We start from the raw sequence: 24,431 nt of genomic DNA, 5'->3' as shown, positions 1-24,431 counted from the left end.
CACTACATATTTTGGCCCGCGTGGTGACCTCACTGCATTGACTCCTTGACTCGCCTTTATTCCCCAAACACCTTCCCATTTCCTGCAGAGGGACCGGTGATATGGGGTAGAGTGGGAAGTGAAGGAGGCCATCATGGCTGCCAGAGCCTCATTGAAACCTGAGGGGAGGCACCCCTTATTTCAGATGTATAAATACCAAACCCAGCCAGCTACCCCTTCTTCCTGCCCACCAGTCATAACTGCCCTTCATTACACTGGCACCTGGTCTTGGCTGAAGGATGCAGGGCAGTGGCAGACATCAAGCACCACCATGCTGATGTGCATGTGTCCACCGGTGGGCCTGATGGGCCACCTCTCGAGAATAGTATCTCCCAGAGGAATCCGGGCCTTCAGGAGTCCTTGGGGGTTCCCTTACTGGAGCCACACATTTATAGAATATGTGCAAGAGCATCCTTAGGGGTTTTAGGGCTAGAGGGCCCCAAGGGCACTGGTAATCACAAGGTTTACCTTCCCAGGGGTGCATGTGCACCCCCTGACAAACGGGAAATCCTGGGAATTCCTCTATCCCAGCACAAGCACCAGCCACTCCGTGCCATGTCAGAATCGGGGTGTTAATGCTGGCATCTGACCCTGGCATTGCAGGGGTTTGATGGGCTCCTTGGGAGGGCGGAGCTCATTATACTGAAACTGACAGCCAGCAGATAGACCTTAACAGAGGAAGTCTACGGCTCCCTTTAAGTAATAATGTCTTAGACACGTGCTCAACTTCTCGTCCTGCCACACTCACATTAGCCTGGAGCCTATGACAAGCAAAGGCAATGTCCAGGGTTACACAGGACCAAACAGGCGTAGCATCACTCACTCCTTGCTACCCTAAATCGTCGTCCAAGCAACCACTGATTCAAGAAATATTGTGTGTGCGACACATGTTGCTGCTGCACTGCTTGTCCTACTCGATAGCAAGCATCTGTAAACCTTGCACCAAAAAGGGGTGCAAAGTAACGACTGATTCTGGAGCAACGTTCCCCAACGCAACCAAAATGAACACAGCCAATTCCACTAGGGAATCTGTTGTGCTTACACGTATTAATGCTATTAAGTGTAAAGATGTGAGGACAACAAAAACCGTACTCTTTGCTCAAAAAACATAATGGTCTGTACACACCCGGTCAGATTCCTAGGGTCGTAAAAATGTTCTAGCCTGAAGCAATGCCGCTTAACACGTTTTTTAGATATTTATTTACCAGGTGTGCCTCATTTTTTATTGCTGTTTACTATAATTTCGTCATATCACTGCTGCTCCTCTGCACAGCTCTATGTTATACTATACAAGCAGGTAAAATAAAATATTGTGTCAATGATGCCTCCCCCGTGGTCGGGAGATATGCAAATCTGGGCTGATTACTTTATCTGCTCTCTCAAGGGTGATGTGACAGGAGTCCAGGTTCTCACGCCCGGCTCCATGGGGCAGGTTTATGAGCCCCTTGCGCCACTTTTGCGTCACTTTTGACATGGGAAAAGTGACGCAAAAGTGGCGCAAGGGGCTCATAAATCTGCCCCCATGTTTTTACCGCTTCAACCGCTTCTGGTCGATGATGTGCAAATGGAGGATGGTGGTTACTGGTCTGTTGGGGGTAGGAAGGAACTCCTGTCAGTCGCGTAGCAAGAGTGCCACGGGCCCTATAAGTAAGGAAAACCGACCCCAGTTATCGGCTTCTTTTGTAGTAGAAAAACAACTTTAATGAAGGCGCGTGTCCCTTGGCCTCCGCACCTGCTGCACTGCCGATAGCTAGGTCCTTGTCTAACGTGTGAGACTTGGGCACTTGCTAAGAACGCTTTCTGCAGGGAGTGGACTTTACCAGGAGTAAACGAGTGCTTTTCAGGTGGATTTAATATGGAGCGTACTCTCAATAGCATTGCTATATTTGGAGTATGTAGTTTAATAACGGAAGCTAATAGCTATTAACTTGACATGAGAGGTACACTTCCGGTATCTCGGCTTGACGAGAAGCATGCAAAAGCACTGCCAACTTACCACTGAGAGGGTCAGGCACTGTGTAGAGCTTCTTCTTGTTGAAGGTCGATGAGAGGGGGCTGCTTTGTCTGCTGTCGGAAGCCAGGCTCTCGGTGGATTGCGCTTTCCTTAGCTGCACCTTGCGCTCCAGTTTTCGAATGCGTTTTCTTGAATGAGAAATGAAGCCAGGCCGGTGGCGTTCTAGCGCTTCCTGTTTTAAAAACAAACAGTGCAGTTTATTTCTCAGTTGCAAAAAGGCCGTTACTGTGACTATTTTTGGTCGTTTATTTTTTCCTATTCAAGAAGAAGTTAACCTAATTCTTTACTCCAATCCAATCCAATCCAAAAATTCTTTATTTCGGTCATATAGAACATAAAAGACACAATAAAAACATTACAGACAATAAAACATTATTAAAATACATTTGAGTAAAAACGACTCTCCCAGCAATGAATGAGTTAAAATTACATTTAAAAGATTCTTTAAAAAGTTCAAAGAGCTTCAGACAATTTTTTCCTTCTAATCAACCAAATGGCCATAAGAAATTTGGAAACAGCAAACACAATGTGGCCCAGGGTACTAGTTTTCAAAATCCTGTATGCTTGTGCATACTCTCTGAATCCCAGGTTCTTACAGATTGGCGCTATCCAATATTTTCTAGGCCTTTGGTATGCAGGGCACACAAACAAAATATGGGGGTCATCTTCCACATGGTTGTTACAGCAGGGACATATTTTGTCGCCCCCATTTGACCACTTCGAAGTGTATGAATTAATAGGTAGTGTGCTATACCTCCACTGAACATACAATTTCCTTGCCAGGATGGGAAAGATAAAATCCATAAAAGGTTCGAAAACGTAAGAATTTTTGGATTCTAAAAATTGCAGGGTTAAGGTGCCACTATTTTGAGCAGCCGTCAAATGTGCAAGGGACCTGGCTTTATAGATTTGTGCCAGAGCCTTGCGCGAAATTGCACGGCAGCCTCGTGCAGGGTCCTCCCACAGAACGCGGAGATTAATGCCAGACAGTTCGTTTTCCACAAAGGTGAGCCAGGGGATTTTACCGCTAGAATTTAAGCTCATGACATGGGTAAGATCCTCCCTATCGTCCGTAGACCAGAGCCTGTGCCAGAACTTCACTGGCTTTGTCACAAACTCCTCTGCGATAGGGGGGAGACCCATGTCCATTCTCAAAGGCTGGAGTGGCGTGGCACTTGGAAGGGCTAGAAGGCGCCTTAGAAAGCTATTTTCCACTATTGATAGACCCTTCACCGTTTTATGTCCCCATAGCTCACTGCCATACATGGCCGCTGCCTTGGCCTGGGTCTTATAGGTTTCAAGGGCCGGGCTTATGGGCTTGAAGGAAGAAGTGTTAGCCACTTTCAGGATTGCACCCGAGAGTTGGGATAGTTTAACCTTGGATCGTACTATCTGTCGGTCCCATGCCAAGTTTTCCTGCAATATAACCCCCAGATATGTGAAGGTGGACACCCTCTCAAGGCTAACGGTCCCCAGGGTAGGATTAGGCCTAGTTTTAGTTGGTGGGTTAAAGATCATAAACTTGGTCTTTTCTGTATTCACCTCCAACCCATGCTGGTGGCAGAAGAGACCAAAACCATCCAGGATCCTCTGGATCCCCATTGGCGATTTTGAAAGGAGGAGGGTATCATCGGCGAACATGATTGCCGGAACCCTCCTACCTGCCAAACAGGGGGCGTCGTTATCCTTGACGTTTTCCAGATGTGAGATGACATTATTGATGAATAAACAAAACAGGGTCGGTGCCAAGACACAACCCTGCCTCACACCTCGGCACACAGGAAACCTGGATGAGAGTCTACCATCCTTCCCACACCTAACTTGCGCGTAGTTGTTCTCATGGAGCCTGACCAAGATGTTAAGTAGCTGGGGGGGAATACCTAACTTCTCCAACACCTCCCAGAGTTTCCTGCGCGGGACTAGGTCAAAGGCTGACCTCAGATCCACGAAGACCATGTACAATCTCCCGCCCTCGATCCTCACCGTCTTCCAGTAGAGGAGAACTAGGCGGAAGATCTGATCCATGGTCGATGTGTTTCTCCTGAAGCCAGCCTGCAAGGGACTCAAGATGTCATTTTCCTCGACCCAGTCTAATAGGTGGTTCAAAATGAGGCGCGCAAAAAGCTTTTGGGGAACATCTATCAGGCTGATAGGCCTATAATTTGCAGGACTCAAGGGGGACCCTTTCTTATAAATCGGAACTATTTCAGCCCCTAACCAGGAGAAAGGGATCGCCATACCTCCCAAGATGGCATTGAAAAGGACTAGAAAGTACGGGGCCCAAATGTCAGGGTGATATCTGAACAAATCACCGGGTAACTTGTCCAGCCCCGGTGCCTTCCCCAGCGCTAAGCCCTCCAGTGCCAGCTTCACCTCCCCCAAAGAAAATTCCAAGGCCACATCTGGCAGGCAGGGGGACTCTACCATCATCCCCTCCGGCCAGAGAGTGGATTCTTGATATAGAGACCCAAAATGAGCCTCCCAGACAGAGGGGGCAATATTGGGTTCTACTGCAGACAACAAATCCCCTGTTCCATTGTTTACAAGAGCCCAAAATTTTCTAAAGTCTTTAGATTTGAGGGCTCCAGACAGGTCATGCCAGTGATTCCAATCCCACTCTGCCCTTGCGTTGGCCAGTGCTGCCTTGTACTCCCTCCTAAGGGCAGCGATCTTCACCTTATCACTACCATCTTTAATTGCAGAAAGTAGCTCAGACTTAGTTTTCCTACAAATGGAGGTATACCAAGTCGGAGCACGAGCCTTTTTCCTTCTAATAGGCAGGGCCGGGTTGAAGACATCTGCGAGGTCCCTTACTAGGGCCTGGTGAATACCAGATAGCCTCTTATTATAATCTGCGGGTCTAGGTTGGTTTATGAGGGCGTCCACCTCCTGGAACCTAGGGAGTGCTATACCATAGAGGTTTGTTAAAGCTTCTTCTTTCTCAACTATCTTCCCCCATTTCACTCGACGCCTACTTGTGGTGAGTAATATGTCTCCCTGATCAATTGCAAGATCGGTAGTTGGCGTCCCTAAGGCAGGGGCTGGGTGCTGGATCTCCAAGGAAAGGGCATTATGGTCACTGTCTATCCTCGGGATCACTCTAAAATCTAAAACTTTAGGCCACAGGGAAATATCTATAAAAATGTAGTCCAGCCTTGACTCATGGCCCTTTTTGTTGAAGGTGCACACCGAAGGAGTATCAGAAGGGGTGCGCCCATTACACGCCCTTAGTGCAAAATTCAGGGTGAGAGAAGTAAGTTGTACTGCCAACGGAGACCAAGCTTTGGGGTGAGGTGATGAGGAAGGAGGGACTCCCCAATGGTCATCCTCGGCAGTAAAAGCACCCTCCATTAGGCCCTCCAGGGGTTCAAAGTGGCAATTAAAATCTCCTCCCATCACTATTTTCAAGTTGCCTGTCAATTGCCCCAGAAAAGATGAGAGATCAGCCAAAGTGGGAGATTCTTTGCCCACAGCGACAGGTCGAGAGTAGACATTAACAATAGCCCACGTGCTTTTGTCAGGCCAACTGAGGAGCACACACTGTATGTCCGGTGAAAGTGTATCCATACCAACCACCTGGCACCCAATGTGGCTCGCCACCCAGATTGCCAAGCCTCCCGAGGGTCTCCCTCTCCCATTCGATCTTGCCGGGATTTCAAAAATGTCATATCCCCTCCTAACCTGAGGCGCCCTGGCCCATGTCTCTTGAAAGAGGAGTATGTCACCTTTACTAACCAAAGTTTCCCACTCTGGGATATTCACCTTACTGGAGATGCCAGCTACATTCCAGGACAGAATGGTCAAACCTGGGCCTTGGAATTGGGGACCAACTTCACTAAGTGCAGACGGGATATCAAGTGCAGAATTACCCAAGTCACCCAAGCCAATGGTAATGGGCGGCCGAATGGGTAGTTCAGCGTGCTCCACGAATTGCGTTGCAGCAGCAGATGATGTATTTGGTGGATCCTCATCTAACGCTTGAGTGCTTCCCAATGTGGTCCCTCCGTCTTTTGCAGGGGCCAGGGACCTTTTTTTATTTACGGGATCGGATGTACCTTCCCCCCTGAATGAAGACCCATAGGCAGAAATTATCGGCTTTCTATACTTTTGGCATCATACAACATCCAAGCGTGCTGCAATGCGGTGCATTAAAGAGAAAACTAAATATGCATCAGAAAATATTTTGGCTTTGTATTCTACAATTTTACTGTGCAGAGGAGCTACCTTTTAGAATGGAAAATGCATAATGACATGTAAAAAATGCCTTTATGGCATCTCTCCAAAGAACCTTCTTGAGTCCACAAGACAAGGGGATATAACTTGTCAATGAGATTCACACATGCATGCACATCATACTGAAGCTCTGACGAACTTCTCCAACAGACATGGGAGTTCCAATGTGATGTGATGTAAGAAGAATGGACATTAGTGTACAATTCTTCCCCTGTATATTGTTGAATTAGTTGTATGTTTTATGTGCCCTTTATGAATGGAAGCTTATCAAGGCCAAATTAGGTAAGGCTTTTATGCGGCTGTTCGCAACATACTACTTTCGCACTACTGTTTTCTTAATCCTCCTGGTTTGTAATTTTACAAAATATTGACATTTGACAAAGCATTATCTAGAAAGAGCCTGTGTTTTTAATTCCAAGCTGAAACAGGGGTGGATGGGTGAACACCTAGCGCTGGTCACACATAAGGACCCCCTCTTTTAGAGGGAAGAGACAATTTAATAAAAAAAGTCCTGGAACTCTAAAGGCTGGGGTGTCTTGATGGGAACATCCCGCCGTAAGAGTTCATTGCTTTATTCGAAGTCGGCATATGCCGTGTGATAGTAGGTTTACCATCTTTACATGTTTTTGTACTTTACTGAAAACCGTGTTTTCCTCAATTCACAGAAGAGAAAGTATGAATAGCCCTGCTGTGATATCAAATCTCTACCTGTGCAATAAGCTTCTAGTTTAATATTTGCACTTTTCTATTTTATTTGCTACTAGAGAATTCAAATATAAGTTTAACTCTATCAGTTGGAATTTGTGTCATAATAGATAACATTTACAAAGAGACTCATATTGTAAGCTATTGATATTTTATGCGAATGCCCGACGAACGCCTTCATACAATCCCAGGCGTTCGTCAGAGGGGCTACACTACAATATATTATATAAAAAAAGAATAGACAGGGGGTATCTTCGATGGAACAAGAACACAAGCTCTATCTAGGTCTAGAGCAAAAGCATGCTAGAGCTATTGCTTTAAAAGACCCCGGAGAACAGCAGATCCATCAGCAAGTTATAGACGTTAGAGCTAAACTTAAAAGATGGCTAAGGGATAAAGTAGCGAATAGTTATCATAAGTTCAAAACCAAACAATATGAGTATGGGGAAAGGGTTGGGCGTCTGTTGGCCAATCAGATTGCCGATATGAGGGTTAGATCAAGAGTTAAACATATTAAAGGGGCAGATGGGTTAGTCTATACTAGATCTGAAGATATAGTTGATCAATTCAAGTTATACTATGCTGACCTGTACGACAATTCAACTTGTTTTAATCAACCAACTGTTATTGGGTATATTGAGGAGAGTGCTAGACCTGTTTTGACACATTCCCTCTCTGAGCCTCTGCAAAGAGATGTTAACCTAGGTGAAATTGAGGGAGCAATTAACGCTTTGCCTAGTGTTGCCATTTTTTCTGGTATTATGTAATGAGATTATGCAGGGGGGGATGTTCCGCCCTCCTGGAATATTACATATTATAGTGTTTTTAAAAAAGGGGAAACTGGCAGAGGAGCAGACTTCATATCGGCCAATATCATTGATAAATGCCGACTCAAAAAATTCTTCCGTCTCGTCTGGGCCCCGGTAATTCATTTCTTAGTTTCAGAGTATCAGCATGGCTTTGTCCCAGGTAGAGACACGGGGGCCCACAGTAATACAGCTATTGCTGTTTTTGATGTTTCCAGCCAGCTAAATCAGCGTGTAGGGATGTTGATGTTAGATGCCGAGAAGGCTTTTGTCCGGGTGGTTTGGGGTTAACTATGGCTAACAATGACAACATTTGGCCTTGGTCGGAGGTTTATCTCGGCAACTCAGAAACTGTACAGCAATCCGACAGCCTCTGTCAAGGTTAACGGTCTGTCTTCATCTTCTTTTGTAGTTCAAAGGGGCACGCGACAGGGGTGTCCCCTGTCTCCGCTGTTGTTTGATCTTTATATTGAGCCTTTTGTACAACATTTACTGCGTAACCCAAGGATCCCTCCAGTATCTCTCAATGGCTTAGAGCTCAAACTAATTGTGTATGCAGACAATATAGCAGTCTTTTCTTGTAGACCTGAGGACGCTATGGTTGGGATTACATTAGAAGCCCAGCTTTTCGAGTCATTTTCAGGCTATAAATTAAATTTTAATAAAACACAGACAATATTGAATTTTCACACACATGCGGCTCCGGTCGCTTTGGGGATAACACAAACAGCAACATATTTAGGGGTCTGCATATGTAGTCAAGTAGATAAGGTGATTATGCATAATTATGAACCACTGTTAAAGAGGGTGATTTCAAATTTGCGTAGGTGGCACCGGCTCCCCATCAGTATTGTGGGGAGATGTAATATTGTTAAAATGAATATTCTGCTGAAGTTTTTGTATTTATTTCGTACTATCCCACTTAGGATTCCTGTGGCATTCTTTAAACGTTTGGAGGGTGCTATAGGTAACTTTATTTGGAGCTATCGGCGTGCTAGGAGAGCCCTATGTTTTATCAAGCTATCATATATAGAAGGCGGGTTCATGCTCCCAGATTTTAAATTATATTTTTGGGCCACGTTCTTTGATCGAATGCAAAGTTTCCTTAAGGGACCTGATAGTGTCAGTATCTGACTCTCTTATCAATTGGCATGTGGCCCTGATGCGGGGTTTTTGTTATACAAAACTACCGACCCCATCTATTACAAGAGGGTTTGATTTAAGATTGTGAGAGACATTGTCAAGATATGGCAAGATATTTCTAAGGCATCTTTTTCAAAACTGCATGTGTATACTATGTTATGGGGAAATCCCATATTTCCTGAGATAGTTCACGACCCTGTTGGAAGTAGGTGGCTAAGTAGGGGTATAGTACAGCTTGGCCAGCTGTATGATGGACAAGGGTTTCGGTCGTTTGTTGCTTTGCAAGAAGAGTATGGGCTGCCACAGACTACATTTTTTAAGTATTTACAAATCAGGAACTACTTTTTATGTGGTTTGGGTTTATTACAGATGGCTAGTCCCTCTGAGGTTCTATCCGTACTTTTTCAGACTTCTGGCCGAGGGCTAATTGGTAAAGCTTATAGGAATCTCTTAGCTACTGTTAATGATGATGGTATACAGATTGCAGCAAAGCTAAGTCGTTTTTTTCAAACTAATATAACTAGTAATGAAATACAGGAATGATTGGTGATCATAGATATAGAAGTAGCATCGGTTAAACTGAAACTACAGCAACACAGGGTCATTTTTATGCTGTACTACACCCCGAGTTCATTTCTAAATGGGTTGTGAATCAATAATTTTCATCTAAAGTATACTGTCCAAAATGCCAAGTGTATGCTGCTGATTTATGACATATATTCATTACGTGTCCAGGGTTGAGTGTATTTTGGCTTAAAGTTAATCATGTTCTTTCAATATTGGCTGGACATGATATTCGGATGACAGAGAAAGAAATTGTGTTGGGGGTAAAACAGGATCAGGGTCGTCTTTTGGGGTCATTTGTCTCAATTTTAATCGTATGTGCCCGTTTGTGCATTGCTCGTGTCTGGATCCAAAAAAATAGGTCCCAGCATCAATAAATTCTGGGTTCTGCTTCGTGAAGTATACAAAATGGAGATGGCTCTTGTCAAAGCTAGAGGACCACATTCCTGGCGAAAATTCAAACGGGTGTGGTCTGGTATACATTGGGATTAGAATTGTGTTATATATGTACTCTGTTTGAGTTTATGTCTAGTAAGATATATATGAGTTTATAACTATTCTTGTCTTTCATTCACTGTTTACATTACATAATGTGAGTTTTTTTCTCGTATTTGTGCTCCCTTGTTCTCCCCTTTTTCTCTTTTTGGATTTTGTTCATGGTATTTCCTAATGTGCTCGTTTCCTGTATATTATTTAACATTTATGGCTAATAAAAGGAAAAAAAAATATACGAAAGGGTAATTAATTTTAACCTAATGGTTTTAATTGCAATGCTTCTAGCAATGTAGTTCGCCTAAGGAGTTTCAGCCGTAAGAGGCATTAACACTGACTGTAACACAAAACAAAACCTACATAAAACAATATAAGGCAGAGACATGGACACAGGGGGATAGAAACACAAAAACGTTATGACCTCTGGCTCAGGGCCTGATCTACATATCTGCAGATGGGTTACTCCATCACAAAGGGGACAGAAATCCCATCTGCCAAAATCTAAATCCCAAAATATCCTATCAGATTTAGATTTCATCAGAAGGGATATCTGTTCTTGTTGTGATGGAGTAACCCATCCACCAATATCTAAATCAGGCCCTTAGTTTTAACTCTAAGAGTAAAACAGGAGTACTCCAAAGGAGAAGGCTACTCCTACTCACAGCAAAACCTTTCTCAGTTAGACCCAGGGAAGAGATGAGGAGACTGGCATAGGAAGCTCGCAACAATCGGGCAGTGAGACATGGATACTGAGTTAGAGAAAGGCTGGAAGTGGGACCAGAAGAAATGGATGCTGGCTTTGTCAGCAAAGCCCCCCTTTTTTTTTTAGAGATGTCCTTGTGCCTTAACCTCACTACACATCTCCATCCCTGTAGCACCTAACCACTCGCTTCAAACCAGTCAGATTGTACCCAAACCCCTTTACCTTGTCCACCGGATCTGATGTAGTGATTATTTCAGTGATTTACTGAGAACCTATTGATGTTGTGCAATCATGTCATATCTGTGAACTCTGATACATACAAACTGTCTCCACGATTGGCAGCAACACAGGCGATTGTAAGTGTAAAAAGATACACATTACTTTCTAGAAATACTATTTTGAGAGTTCCAATTTAAAATTAGCTGTACTATGTAATCTAGAAAAATAATTCTCCGTTTAGAATGAGAGAGTTTGGGAGAAAAGAAGAAGGTTTGCACAGCAGGTCATGTGTTGCAAATGCATATTATGTCCAATGAGAGTTTCATGGTGAAATTACTTCTGTGCAATCATACACTTTGAAAAAGCTTGTAAGGTAAATATAACATCCATTCATCCACCACTTAACAGTCATTGTGGATGACTCATGCAGCTAGAGAGCTGCTGCAAGGCCACCCAGAGACCAACAATCTGTTTTTCACAACTGTGACACTTGTTAAATAGTATCGTAAATAAAAACTATAAAACCCCATATTGACCTATTGTTGAGCATTGCACCATAGAATATGCAGGCATTTCTGATATCGATGGAATTGGTCTGCCTGTGCCTTTGCTCTGTTTAGTGTTACATGTAAATCACAACAATTGTATCCACCTTTTATTTCCAACAATGTATCTTTGTTCTGATACATGAATTAAATATTCAATTACTGTAGTCATTATTGATAACTAACAAGATTGGTTAAACAATTATTAGCTCTTTGACAAATGTCAAAATATGCCTGTGCGATATATGTAGAAAACCTGTCGCTGGAAGTGTTCTCTCTATGGGTTCAATGGCATATGTATACTTGATATTATGGGTTTTAGAACATTCAGCCTTTTATTCCACTTTCGTAAAATGGTAGATGAAGTGTGTTACCATCACCAGTACCTTGAATTTCTGGATTCCTTTGTCTGTTGCTAACGCCTGCTGACATCAGACACTGGTGCGAGGACGGAGGAGTGGAGGGGGTGAGCCGGTGAGTGCAGCATTAGACCCGAGAGCCTCTGAGCAGGGCTCTGAGCAACCTATGTAGCTAGCAGCTTTGGTGGAGGGGAGCCTCAGTCGGTCATTAGTTAGCTCGGGAACACCGAACGCCGACTCTCACTTTAGCGGCCATTATGGCGGAGGAGATGGCATTCATTCCCGCCTCCCAGCTCCTCTTTTCTTCTGGATTGTTGGATTGTTGGTGGCAGGACAGGGGCAGGAGAGTTTTACAGGGGGGAGGGGACAACTCGCCCAGAACTCCTAGCTACGCTTTTCTGCTGGATTGCTGGTAGCTGCTGCCTTTTCGTTCCTGTGATTTTGTGTTTCAGAAGACAACTGTGTGCAGAAAGAGACTTGGGCTCGTAGGCAGCCGGCATTAGGCAGGTGTGGCTTGAGCCTCCCGGAGGAGAGTCTGCCCTCTGTACATACAGTTATTTACTGTTCACCTATACGCTTGTCATTTGGATGTTTGATCTTAACTTTTGTCTGTTGCCTGCTGCTTTGCCTGCACACTAACACTGCTTGCTGTTTTTTTACTTCATATGAAGGCAAGCTCAGATACACAGAAGCCAGCCCAGCAAGTTTGTGCAGTGTATTTTGCAGCGGTATAGCTGATGGTTTTTTCTGAGCTTATTGGTGTTGCCTGAGTGTTCTCTGAGTCTCTAATAAGTGTCCATGAGCACAGTTTTTGGCCTGTTCAGCTACCTATAAGATCGTGGAGGGTGTAGTGTTTTACCCTTGCTCGCCTGCTTGCGGCAAGGCGATAATTACTGGCAAGCACATGTGCGTTGTCGGGGCCTTTGATCATGCGGTTGCGCAGCGTACTAAATGAGACACGGACAGCAAGGTGTTGATTACTCGGCTGGCGCGTGTCTGCTCTGATGCAGAGACCATGCCCACACCCATTTATTACCCACGTACCGCTGTGCGTGGATCCAGCTAAACAATGAACGTACGCGTGGATAGATGGCCTCTCACCCCTGTGACATCGCAACACCAGTGGACTGTTCCACGTGGTACCGCGAGATGCAACATAACATTCCTCCTAAACAACAAACAAACTAAAACAGAAGAGCACATTGCAGGAATGTACTACATTATCAGTAAGAGAATACACTTCAACTACCCATGACCTCCCAAAGCTTTTCCAGTCCACATCAACATCAGTTCAGCAGTGAAAATCTCAAAGTTGACTAGAAGGTGCCGGGTTGCTCCGCAGATTGTAGTGAGAGCGCTTACCTCAGCACGTGACCATGTCCCTCGATACAGTTGGTGGCACTTCTAGGGTGGGCAATGATGGCACCTCACTTCTTGAGTGCCCCTCGGAAAGCCTGGTAGACAAATCAGTTCCTCGGGAGCTAGGCAGAAGATATTCACTCCCAGTCCAGTCCTCCCACTGACGCTCCTCACCTTCAGACATGTCGTGTTCCTGGGGTTGGTCCGGGATCTCATGATACTTTTTGAAAAACAAGACATTTCTGTTAATCCTTTCCAAACCCTTCTTGGCAGTGACCTGGGTACCTTGAATGCGAATGAAGCGCCACGGGTCCTTCTCAAAAGGTAGCTGGAACTTGCTTCCCTGATGTCTATTATGAACCAGGACCATATCTCCCACTCTGAGGGTCGACGGCTTGGCTTTCCGTCTGGTGCTGACATGATCATTGGCACGCTTTCGCTGGCACAGCACAGTCATTAATCTCGTCAGGAGCCTATTGGGGGCGATGAGGAATGGAGTTAGTCACAATCCTCCCCATGGATAGATGTCCTGGAGCATGCCCAGTGGTCATGTGGGGTGTTTGCCTGTAGTCACGTAGGAATGAATAGATTGCCTGCTCAACCAGGTCTCCATTCGCGACAGAAATGCGAATAACCTTATTCAGTGTCCTCATAAAACGTTCAGCTTCTCCATTTGCTTGAGGCCACTTCGGGGTGACTCGCTGGTGGGTGATTCCTTGAGAGGCCAGATAGTCCGCGAACTCCTGACCCTAAAATGGTGGGCCATTGTCCATTCTGATTTCTTTAATCAACCCATGGGTCGCCATTATCTTTTCTAGCTTGGGAATTACTTCTCCGGCCGTCAATGATGATAGCACTTCCACCTCCGGATACTTTGAGTAGTCATCGATGACAACCATGGAGTGTTTCCCATCAGGGAGGATTCCAAAATCCATGGTCATCCACATCCAGGGGCCCTCCAGATGGGGCTCTGTAATTATGGGTGCTGGAAAATTCGGGACACCAGTCGCTTGGCACCATCTGCAAGACTTCACAACTTCTTCGACTTTGCTATCCATGAAAGGAAACCACACTTTTGTACGCAGCCTGCCTTTTGTCTTCACCATTCCTTGATGGCCGGCATGGGCCAGCCCAACCACGCGGTCAACCAGGGAGTTAGGAATCATCAGCCGGTGACCTCGAAGGAGGCAGTCATTTCGGTCGACAGTGAGCTCTGTCTCTGTCACTTTCCTGGCTTCCGGGGTAAGTCTTCTCTCGGAGTCCCGCAGCTGACGCCATTCATTTCTCCGTACAGCTTCCAGTACCTTCTGCAGACAGGCATCCTGACTGGTGGCATGACACAAATCCTGTATGGAGATTGGAATGGGACGTGATCGGTCAGATACATATCTCACATATTCTTCAGTTTCTTCCGCTTCCTTCATTTCAATTTGGGTAGCCGCATGAGGATGTCGAGATAAATAATCTGCAGGGTTGCTGGACCCCGGTTGATACCCAATCTTGCAATGGTAGTCCTGCAAGTGCAGCATCCATTTCTCAATATGAGGTGGTGGTTTGAATGCGGTGCCAGCAAAAAGTGGGATGAGTGGCTTGTGATCGGTAGTGACTAGGAACGGTTTCCTGTACACATACAAATGGAAGTGTCGGCACCCCCATTGAACGGCAATAGCCTCCTTCTCTATCTGGGAGTACCGTTGTTCAGTGTCTATCAGGGATCTGTTCGCAAACGCCACTCATCCTCAGCTGTCTTCCGTTGCAGAAGGACAGCTCTGAGCCCCTTTGGTCCAGCATCAACTGCGACTTGAGTCTGTATTTGAGGATCAAAATATCTCAAAGTGGTAGAGCTTGACAGAGCCTCTTTGGTTTTTTCAAACGCAGCCTGCTGTTCAGGGCCCCAGACCCAGGGGACACTGGTCTTGGTCAGTTCTCTCAAAGGTATGGTCACTGATGACAGATCTCTAATGAAATTACCACAATAGTTTATCATGCCCAGAAAACTGCGCATTTCCGTCACATTGGTTGGAGCGGGAGCTTCTTTAATGACCCTGACCTTCTCAGGATCCAGAGTGATCCCCTCCTCGGAAAAAGTATACCCAAAGAACTGTAGTTTGTTTTGGAGAAAGTCTCATTTTTCCTTCTGAAGTGTAAGACCTGAGTCTTGAATTCTTTGGAGTACTTTTCACAGTCGGCTGTTGTGTTCAGTGATTGACTTCACATGGATCAAAAGGGGTGGGCAGAATTTGTGTAGTCGCGCTACACAAAACTCTGCGAAACGGTAAAAAATCTCCGTGAGCACGCAGAGTTCCGTGGACACGTGGAATTGCTTGTTCCACCTGTTCGCAATGCTTTTTTCCTGTTCGCGAATGCTGTTTGCGTGCTCGGGGGGAAATATCTGACGAACACGGATTTTAAAAGTGTGAACAAGCAAAAAATTCCGCAAAGCCGTGGATCGCAGAATTACACAAATTACCCAAATTCCGCGAGCGGAATGGAATTTACCGCCCAGACCTAATCAAAATGTCATCACTCACGTTGACAACTCCGGGGAGATCAGCCAGAAGCTCTCTAATGGTGTTCTGAAACACCTCAGCGGCACTCGATATCCCAAAACTCAATCTTCGATAACGCCTCAATCCGACATGTGTCGAAAATGTTGTTATGTACCGTGATTGTTCATCGAGGACTAGTTGATGACGCAGTCCTCAGATCCAACTTCAAAAACCAACAAGCCTGGCTTAGTTCTCCTATGAGATCGTTGATCGTCAGCGTGAGGTGCCACGCTTGTTTGATTGCTGCATTTGGCATCCTCATATCCACACAGATCCTGAATTCCCCTGGTTGTTTGGGTTTTCGGGCCATTACAATAGGTGACACCCAGGGAGTCGGACCTTTCACTTTCTCTATTATGCCAGCATCTTCAAGTTTCTGGAGTTCCTTCTCGACCAATGGCCTCAGATCGAACACCACTCGCTGGTTTAGAAGGGCCATGGGTTGTACAGACGGATCTATATGGAGGTGTACTTATTTATCCTTGAGACATCCAATTCCTTCAAATACCTTGGGGAATTCTTGCAGTATTTGGCTCACCCCTTCTTGGTGAATTCCAAACGCGAATTTGACTATCCTGTGGGTCTCTGCCGACTTACAACCCAACAGCATCCCACGTCCTTCGTCCGTGATGTATATCACCGTGTCTACTTTGTCCTGATCATATTCCACAGTAGTTTTAAACTTGCCTTTGATTGCCAGAGGCTTGGACTGTCCATACGCAAATACTGTGATAGTGGCCGGTGTCAGAGCTGGTCGCTGCCCCATTTTCTTAAACGTGTCTTTGGACATGATGTTAATGGTAGCCCCTGTGTCAACAATGGCTGTCATCACGTGGTTCTCCACTTTAATCTCACATTGTGGTAGTGGACTCCGGGATGTAGATGCTAACTCCACTGTGAATACCGAATGGACGGTGTGTTCTTCTTGGGCATCTTCGTTCATGTCTCTGCCAGGCAGTGGAGCTTCGGGAATCATGTTCACCTGGGGATTCAGCGCTCACCCTCTATTCGATCTGCATACTTTCATGAAATGATTCATCTTGCCACACGATGTGCACCATTTTCCTTTTGCAGGACACGCTGATGGTCTGTGAGAGGGATCTCTGCAGTACCCACATGTGCGTGGTCTGTTCTCTCGAGGTTTCGGGGATTTTACGCCGGCCTCGGAAGTAACAGTATTTACCGGTTCTGTTTTGACGGGGGCCTGCAATGCTGCTTCAATGTGCGCCACCCTGGCCTTTGACAGTTCTTTGGTTCTCCCCAATGTAAGTTGCTCTGCCAACGGTTTTCCTGATTCTTCTAGTATGCGCTCTCTTAGCTTCGCAGTTGCACACCCCTGAATGATCTGTCCTCTGATCTCTTCCACCTCATCACAAAAGCCACACGTGATCGCTAGCTTTTTGAGCCTGGCATGAAACACATCTAGAAACTCCTCAGGTTACTGTCTGGCTTGCCTGAAGATCAACCGTTCGTAGTCCTGGTTAGCCATTGGTTCGAAATGGGCATTCAACACAGCAATCAGGATGAAGTGGGTCTTAGGCGCTGCTTCTTTGGCCGTCTTGGCTATTTTGTAGACATCCTTTCCACCCAGATGCAGTATCATCCCCCTTTTCTGCTCATCCTCCACTTTGGTGGCCTCAAAGAACAGCTGCACTTGTTCTACCCACTCCTTCCGTTTTGGGGCTTGTGCCGAGGGTGCTCCCTCCACAGTAAAGGGCTCCATCGCAGGGAACTGAGCCATAATGACTGAGGTGTTTGATCACTTCACTGTCCCCTGAGCACGTGGTACATGCACTGCTCAATGCCACACGCACTCCTCCCACACCTCGTGGTGGTGTCACCTCCAGCGGCGCTACTCACTGAGCCTTCCTTCTTCCGCAACCGAGTGCTCCAGCTATCAGGGCCTTAATCAGTGATGCAGCCAGGCGCAGCTTGCAGCCACCAGTTTTGCAACCCCCGTTGCGAGGCTTTGTTTGTGTCCCACACCAGGGTGCACCAGACGCTCTTGGTCGCACTCTCAACCAGCGTGAGAATGATCAGGCGGTCACCACGGCACGAGCACTACCCACGCAGAGTAACACGTGCGCAGCTGCCGCTTGAGCTCCTCAGCAAACCACCCTCATGTAATGTTTTACCCTCGCTTGCCGGCTCGCAGCAAGGCGATAATTACTGGCAGGCACATGTGAGTTTTCGGGGCCTTTGATCATGCGGTTGCGCAGCATGCTAAATGAGACACGGACACCAAGGTGTCGATTACTCGGCTGGCGCGTGTCTGCTCTGACGCAGAGACCATGACCACACCCATTTATTACTCACGTACCGATGTGCACGGATCAAACTAAACAATGAACATACGCGAGGAGAGATGGCCTCTCACCCCTGTTACATCGCAACACCAGTGGATTGTTCCACGTGGTATCGCGAGATGCAACATAACAGAGGGGTTCTAGGAGAACATGATGACATGGAAGAAATTGGGTTCTGGGTACGTAATTTCTTCTTCCCTGATTCAAAACCAAAAACAACTAAATTAATCCGTGGCACTGGAAGCTCGCAGCAACCTTTTTTCAAATCTCATCCCGTTATTACTGTTGCCACCGAAGGCAGTGCTGGAAGTCTCCAGTTCTTGTCCTTCTATGCCTCCACTATGAATGTCTGAAGAGGGTCAGTGATGAAAGTGGGACTTTGATGTCTGGCAGTGTACAGGAGGGTTGGGTGCATTTACCTCTGACTTTGTCATCTGTGGAGCCATCTGCAGCTGCCCAGCTAAAGTTTTTTAACACCTCTGATAACTTTATAAAAGACTATTGTTCTTTAAGTTTTTCTCTGGAGGGGGACCATCCTGGGGGGCTATGCACAGTCTCTGAAGTATCTCAGAGAGGGGAATTTTGTGATAAAGCTGCTACAGTTGCTAGCAAAGGGATGGTGCTTGGTGAAGAGTTTACTCTCCCTGATATTGACATTGTCTTGTATATGGAGGCTGGGGGAGGGCGGGGGGTCGCTACGATTGTGGTCCCTCCCTGAACATACTGGTTGAAGGGGGTCTACTTAACTTAATTCCTCCTTTTTGCTCTCTGTGTCCATCACTACCTCAACTGAATTGTAGTTCTTCTCCTTTGGGAGGGTCCCTTTCAGAATTAGGCCATGATGTCTTCTTCCCGAGTACCCAACTGAACACTGAAAGTGGAAGAGAGGGTGCTTCATCTGATATTTTATTTTGTATCGAAAATATCTTGTTTTTTATTTTGTCTTTATTGGAAAACATTGTGCTAAGCGCCAGGCTCAACCCTGCGATACTGTGTGAGGGACCGGGAGCACTCTCCCCAGTAATTGGACCAGGTTAGAAGAGCAACCTTGTTATTACCTGAACAGCAGGCACCAAAAGGAACTTCAGTCATGTGTACTTGATGATATGAAGAATACGCAGAGCGTTAGAGGGACAACAGTCTTGCCCTGAGGAAGTCTGCTGCTACAACTGCATTGTGAGACGAAACATGTTGGCAAGGCCAGAATTGAGAGACATTGTGAAAATAAAGACAAGTTGATACCACAAACTCAACGTTGACTCATTTTGGAGTGCTCAGAGACCTAATTCTAAGCTCTGATATTGTATTGGAAAAAATGTCCGCAATTATGTTTGAAGTACAGAATAAAAACAAGTTTGGCCTTTCCAAGTCAAAGTCAGTTGTAAATCCTTTTAAGGATAACATTGTGAAACAATAGCCTAAAATGGTTGCACCCATCGGAGGGGTAAAAAATACTAATGTTCAGTCTAGTACACCACTGCGTTATGTGGTGTGTTCCCCCCAAAAATGATTGCATTCTTGATAATGAAGAGCTATGTTTAAGTATGTTTGCGGACCCGGATTAGTGCTCCTCTTTGGGCACAACTAAGGTAGAAATATTTCCAATGTTTAAAAAGGAGTAAAAAAAATGCATAAAAAAGACAGAAAGGTAAAATAATCAGCATCGCAGTTAGGTGTTGGGCTGGAAGAGGAGTTGACAATTGCTAGTACTTCAACCGCATTGCATTATATTGAACCAAAGTCAAGTGGTATGCTAAGCAGGGTTCCGATGAAGGGCAAGGTGGAGTCCTCTGTAAGGAGTCGGAAGGGTGTGACTAAGACAAAGAAAAATACAAAATATGAAGAATCCCTAAATAGAAATCAAAAAAACTACATTTCCCGAAGGATTATGATGTGAAGAATATGAGGGTGGGGTGGGGGGGTTGACAGAATTCCTTCTTCAAGGCAATGCCTTGACTGCACCTATTACACAGAATATTCTGTATGATAATCCTGTTGGGTTAGAGGCAAGAACTGGAGCATAGTTGGCTGGTTTCACTGTGCCCTCTCTCCCACTTCAGGGGGCCATGATTCCTATATCGAATGCTCCGCTTGAGCCTCCGGGAGTGGGAAGGGAAATAGGGAGTGGGGTCTCTTTTCCATTGTCAGAGCTAGGTTCTAGTGATGTTAACAATCTGGGTGGGTGATCGCGAGGGATAATTTCCCACTTATGAGGGTCAAATAAGGGGTAACATGTGCCTCACACATCATGTACGAGAAATGTAGATCATGGCACTACAGTAGCCGCTGTCTCGTACACCAGTCCTACGTTCAACTTTGGGGCATGGGGGGGCTTTTGTCCAATGGTTGGGGTATCTCTTTGGATGCCCCCGAAAGGCCCTGAACAAAGGACTTGTGTGGAGCAGAGTGCTATGTCATCTGTTCTGGATTGTATCCTGTTAATTGGTAATGAGTCTTCCCCAGTAAACAGCAGCTCTATCCTAAATTCCTTCATGGAGATTGATGCCTCGAAGTTTGTGAAAAGGGACAACATTACGATTGTGACTATTCATTTGTTTGGTTTGTCCACTTATTTTAGAGTCACCTTTGGCTTTCTGGTTATTGCAAATTTGGTTGTTCTGAATTGTGAATATTTTCTAAAGCGAGTGATTGATGTTGTCCCTGTTGTTGAGTATTTGGAACTTCCTATTCAACAATCGAATGGTCCAAAAGTATTCAAGTCAATGGTGATGGATGCAATAGGGCCTGGCTCAGATTTTTCACATAGGAATCCCAAAGACATAGGTATTTCACTAGCGCATGGGGATCATGTAATTATTGTGGTAAAGGGGCCCACAATCCATCCTTGGGCTAATGACTTGAAAGATGATCTCTCTCAGTGGAGTGGGGTGGCGGGTGCTTTGAATAACGCTCACCCTTTATATAGGACCAATGAGCCTTTGAGGTAGCCCAGGTGGATTATTTCTGTATATGGAATATGTCTGCACTAGGTCAAGAAGAGGAAATATTTAATCTATTGAAATCTTTTAATCTCCTAATTGTGTGTTTATTGTGTGGTCATGTAAGGAGTTTGATTGAAGTGGCTATTTTGTATTTTCCTATAATGCAAGGCATTCGGAAAGGGGCCATGCTAGTGGGAGGTGGGGGAGGGAAGGGCGGCAATCTTACTGAAGAACACGGTTAACTGGAATCATGTAGCTTATATACACCCCTCAAATTTGTGTCTATGCTCGAAGTTGGCCTTCCAGGTCGCTAATGGCTATCCATCCTTCTTTTTATTAGTAAATATGTATATTCCAATCCAATCCAAAAAAGCTTTATTCGACACTTTGTCATAAAAGCATTTTACATATGTATACATGATTATTCCGGAATACAGCTAAAATCTAGTAAAATATGTGATAAAGCGATAAATATCCTACAATAATTATTACCACTGGAGCAGGTTACAATTAAAAAGAGTTAAAAAATTGCCTTAAAAAACAGATAATAAAAAATTGCAATAAAAAATTGTACAGTATCATCATTTCTTTTGTTCACTTCCAGTTAATTTTGACAATAGAGTAAATCTGCTGCCTGGGCAATATAATTTTCATTGTGTCAATCAATCTACGGCTATCTAGTTTTAAACAGTCAAATTTGCTTGTGTTATTGTAAGTTTTAGCCTTATTACCCACGCCCACCCCAGAAATTTGGCAGCTCCTTTAGAGATATACGATAAGGTGCTAGTACGTATTATCCTTTCTGCCTCCACGCTCTTCCTCGTACCCAACATTTTACATATAGGTTTCAACCAAATCCGGCGCGGGGCAGCATAAGCTGGGCACACAAATAGCATATGGACAATTGTTTCACTACATGATGAACAAACTGGGCACTTGTCATCACCTGAGCTCGACCACCTAGATGTAAAAGATTTAAGAGGCAGCGAGCCCACTCTCAGCAGGAAGTACAGTTTTCTATCCAACGGTTTGATTATGGTGTCCCAGTAGGGTTCAAAGACAGGGCTGTCCTTAAAATTAAAAAACAAACCTGCCAATGAAGATGATTGACTATATCTATGGGTGTTTTGCACCACTACCTCCCAGTACCTTTCTTTTAATGCTTTTTTTGAGGGAAAACATGCTGAGAGTCGATCCAGCCATTACAAAAAATGGGGTTTTCCCAAGGAAATCAAGGACCTGGGAATCAAATTAGTACAACAGACAATGGTCCTGACTCAATACTTAGCGAATCAGCAATATGTCATCCAGTTCATTATTTGTTAAGTTTAGAGCTAAATAACATTTCGCAGAGCTCAAGAAACTCAATTTTGATACTTCACCATGAAGCAATACAACATCCACTGATTGATTAACCGATATTTATTTATGTACAACAATTTTTGGTTATTTAAAAAATTCGGCGCATGGTTGCTCCAGAGGGAACGTGCATAAGATAAGGGTGCTAAGAGGTGAATGTGTGGGGTGAGAAATTTCAGATAGTGGTGGAGAATAAGGTAAGTAACAAAAATACACGGTTTACAATTCACCGTACAAGGTGTCCTGGTCACGTAACAATGAATACAGTCACAAATTTATGTACAGAATCAAATTCATATTTTAGCACGTTGGGTGAGGGACGTGTACCAGGCTCATTTATGAGGGGGTGTCGACGTTTCGACCCGTCTTGGGGTACAAAGGTAATTTGATGCCTTGACCATGCGGGTCTTCTTCAGGACAACAAGGGAGGTGGGCAACCTGACGAGTTCCTCAGCTTAGCTTAAGGATCTAGTGTAATTCCAGGGGTGGTTCAACCATGGATCGCTAGTGGCAATAGTACACTGACCATGCGTGTGCTCTGGTCGGATTATATTTCACAAACACCGGAACTGCGACGCGGACTCAATCCGTTCTGCAGTGTAGTCACAGGGAAAGGACTTCAACTTAAGCTTCTCATTTCCCGAGTGCTGGCCATTCTGTCTCAAGTACAGGGTGTATTGCTCGTGGCGTCTCAACCGGCGTCTCAACCGGAGTCGATCCAACCAGAGAGAATTCATCCCTGTGCTTGTAAGTACATCCCTGACTCCCCGCAACCAAATTATCTTGTGGAAAGTATCAGAATTAATAACATCTATGAAACCCAATGCATACAACTTATCAATTCCGGCGTGGTCCACAATCTACGCCAGTATAAAACGGGGCATAGTTTTGCAATATCTGATATGGACTTTCTGCCAAGCTCATAGAGCAGAGGGCACTGTGGTGTACTTTGGGGGAGATTGGTGATACTACGCAGTAATCTATTTTCAGAGACTCTAAGTTTGGGCATATTCTCGAATATATGTATATTCCACGTTTGAAACTATTTGATGCGATAAAGAGGTGGTTTGATTCAGGATGCTCTCAGGCATTGAGAAATCTCAAGTGTGCACTGTGTACTTAACTTAGGCATTCTTCCTTAGTAAAGAAGAGCTGTAGCCTGTATTAACAAGAACTGACTAGACGCAAGACCACCTTAAAGGAGGAGGCCTGGTCAGATATGATCAAGGGTAGTTCTACATTTAGGAGTATCAGTAATAGCCCCTTTCTTACAGCTGATGCAGCTTCGCCCCTGGAGGTTCACATCCCTGAAGACAGTTGGGTGGCCCACTTCGAGGAAATCTACAACCCCCTGTCACCCGCATCCTATACGGGTATGGGTGTGGTAGAAGAGAAAGCAGCTCTCACATTTTCTGTTGCAGAGGTTAGGAAGGGTATTCTGGGACTGTCCAAGAATGAAGCCCCTGACCCAGATGGGAAACCACCCGCCTTCTTTGTGCAAGACGTGGAGGTTTGGGCTCCAATCTCGACCACCCTCATCAATGCAGCAGTGATGGTTGCCCCCCCCTCATCTTAGGCAACGTCCATCATTATTACAGTTTTTAAGAAGGAGGATAGGGAGATCACCCACTGTTACAGGCCCATCTTGTTGCTTGTTTCGGTGGTCGAGGTGGTGGGGCGTATTCTCTTGGACAGGCTTCCTAATTGGTCAGATTTTAATAGTGTTTTATCTGAAGTTCAGTATGGATTTCGTACTGAGCGGTTAACAGTAGATCAATGCCTGAACTTAAACGCAGTCCTTAGAAAATACACTATTGCCCGTACCGGTTCCATTCACTTGGCATCAGTGTTTGATCGTGTCAGTAGATCTAGGCTCTGGCATATCATGCAATCTATGGGGGTGGATCGGGATACTGTTTTATTTTTGAGAGATCTTCATTGAGATACTGTGGCTGCGGTGAGTTATTCCAAAGATTTAAAAGTTACACGAGGTTTCAAAATCCAAAGAGGAGTGCGGAAGGGATGTATCCTGGACCCCTTTCTTTTTAGCCTATATATTAACAAACTGGGGCTAGTTTTAGCAGATCTTAAGGT

The 24,431-nt window shown here is 45.1% G+C and overlaps 1 protein-coding gene across 1 annotated transcript in view; it reads right to left on the bottom strand.

Moving 5' to 3' along the window:
* Nucleotides 1-24,431, bottom strand: part of C1_2H10orf90 (chromosome 1_2 C10orf90 homolog) — a 561,981-nt gene that overhangs the window by 88,453 nt on the left and 449,097 nt on the right. The window contains exon 6 of the mRNA XM_085622763.1: nt 2,036-2,225. Within this exon, the coding sequence (XP_085478889.1) occupies nt 2,036-2,225 (190 nt within the window). The remainder of the gene's footprint in view (nt 1-2,035; nt 2,226-24,431) is intronic.

Source organism: Triturus cristatus, chromosome 1_2, assembly GCF_964204655.1.
Source record: "Triturus cristatus chromosome 1_2, aTriCri1.1, whole genome shotgun sequence".
Lineage (NCBI taxonomy): Eukaryota > Metazoa > Chordata > Amphibia > Caudata > Salamandridae > Triturus > Triturus cristatus.
Note: the sequence above shows the minus strand (reverse complement) of the source record. Positions and strands in the feature narration are given on the sequence as shown.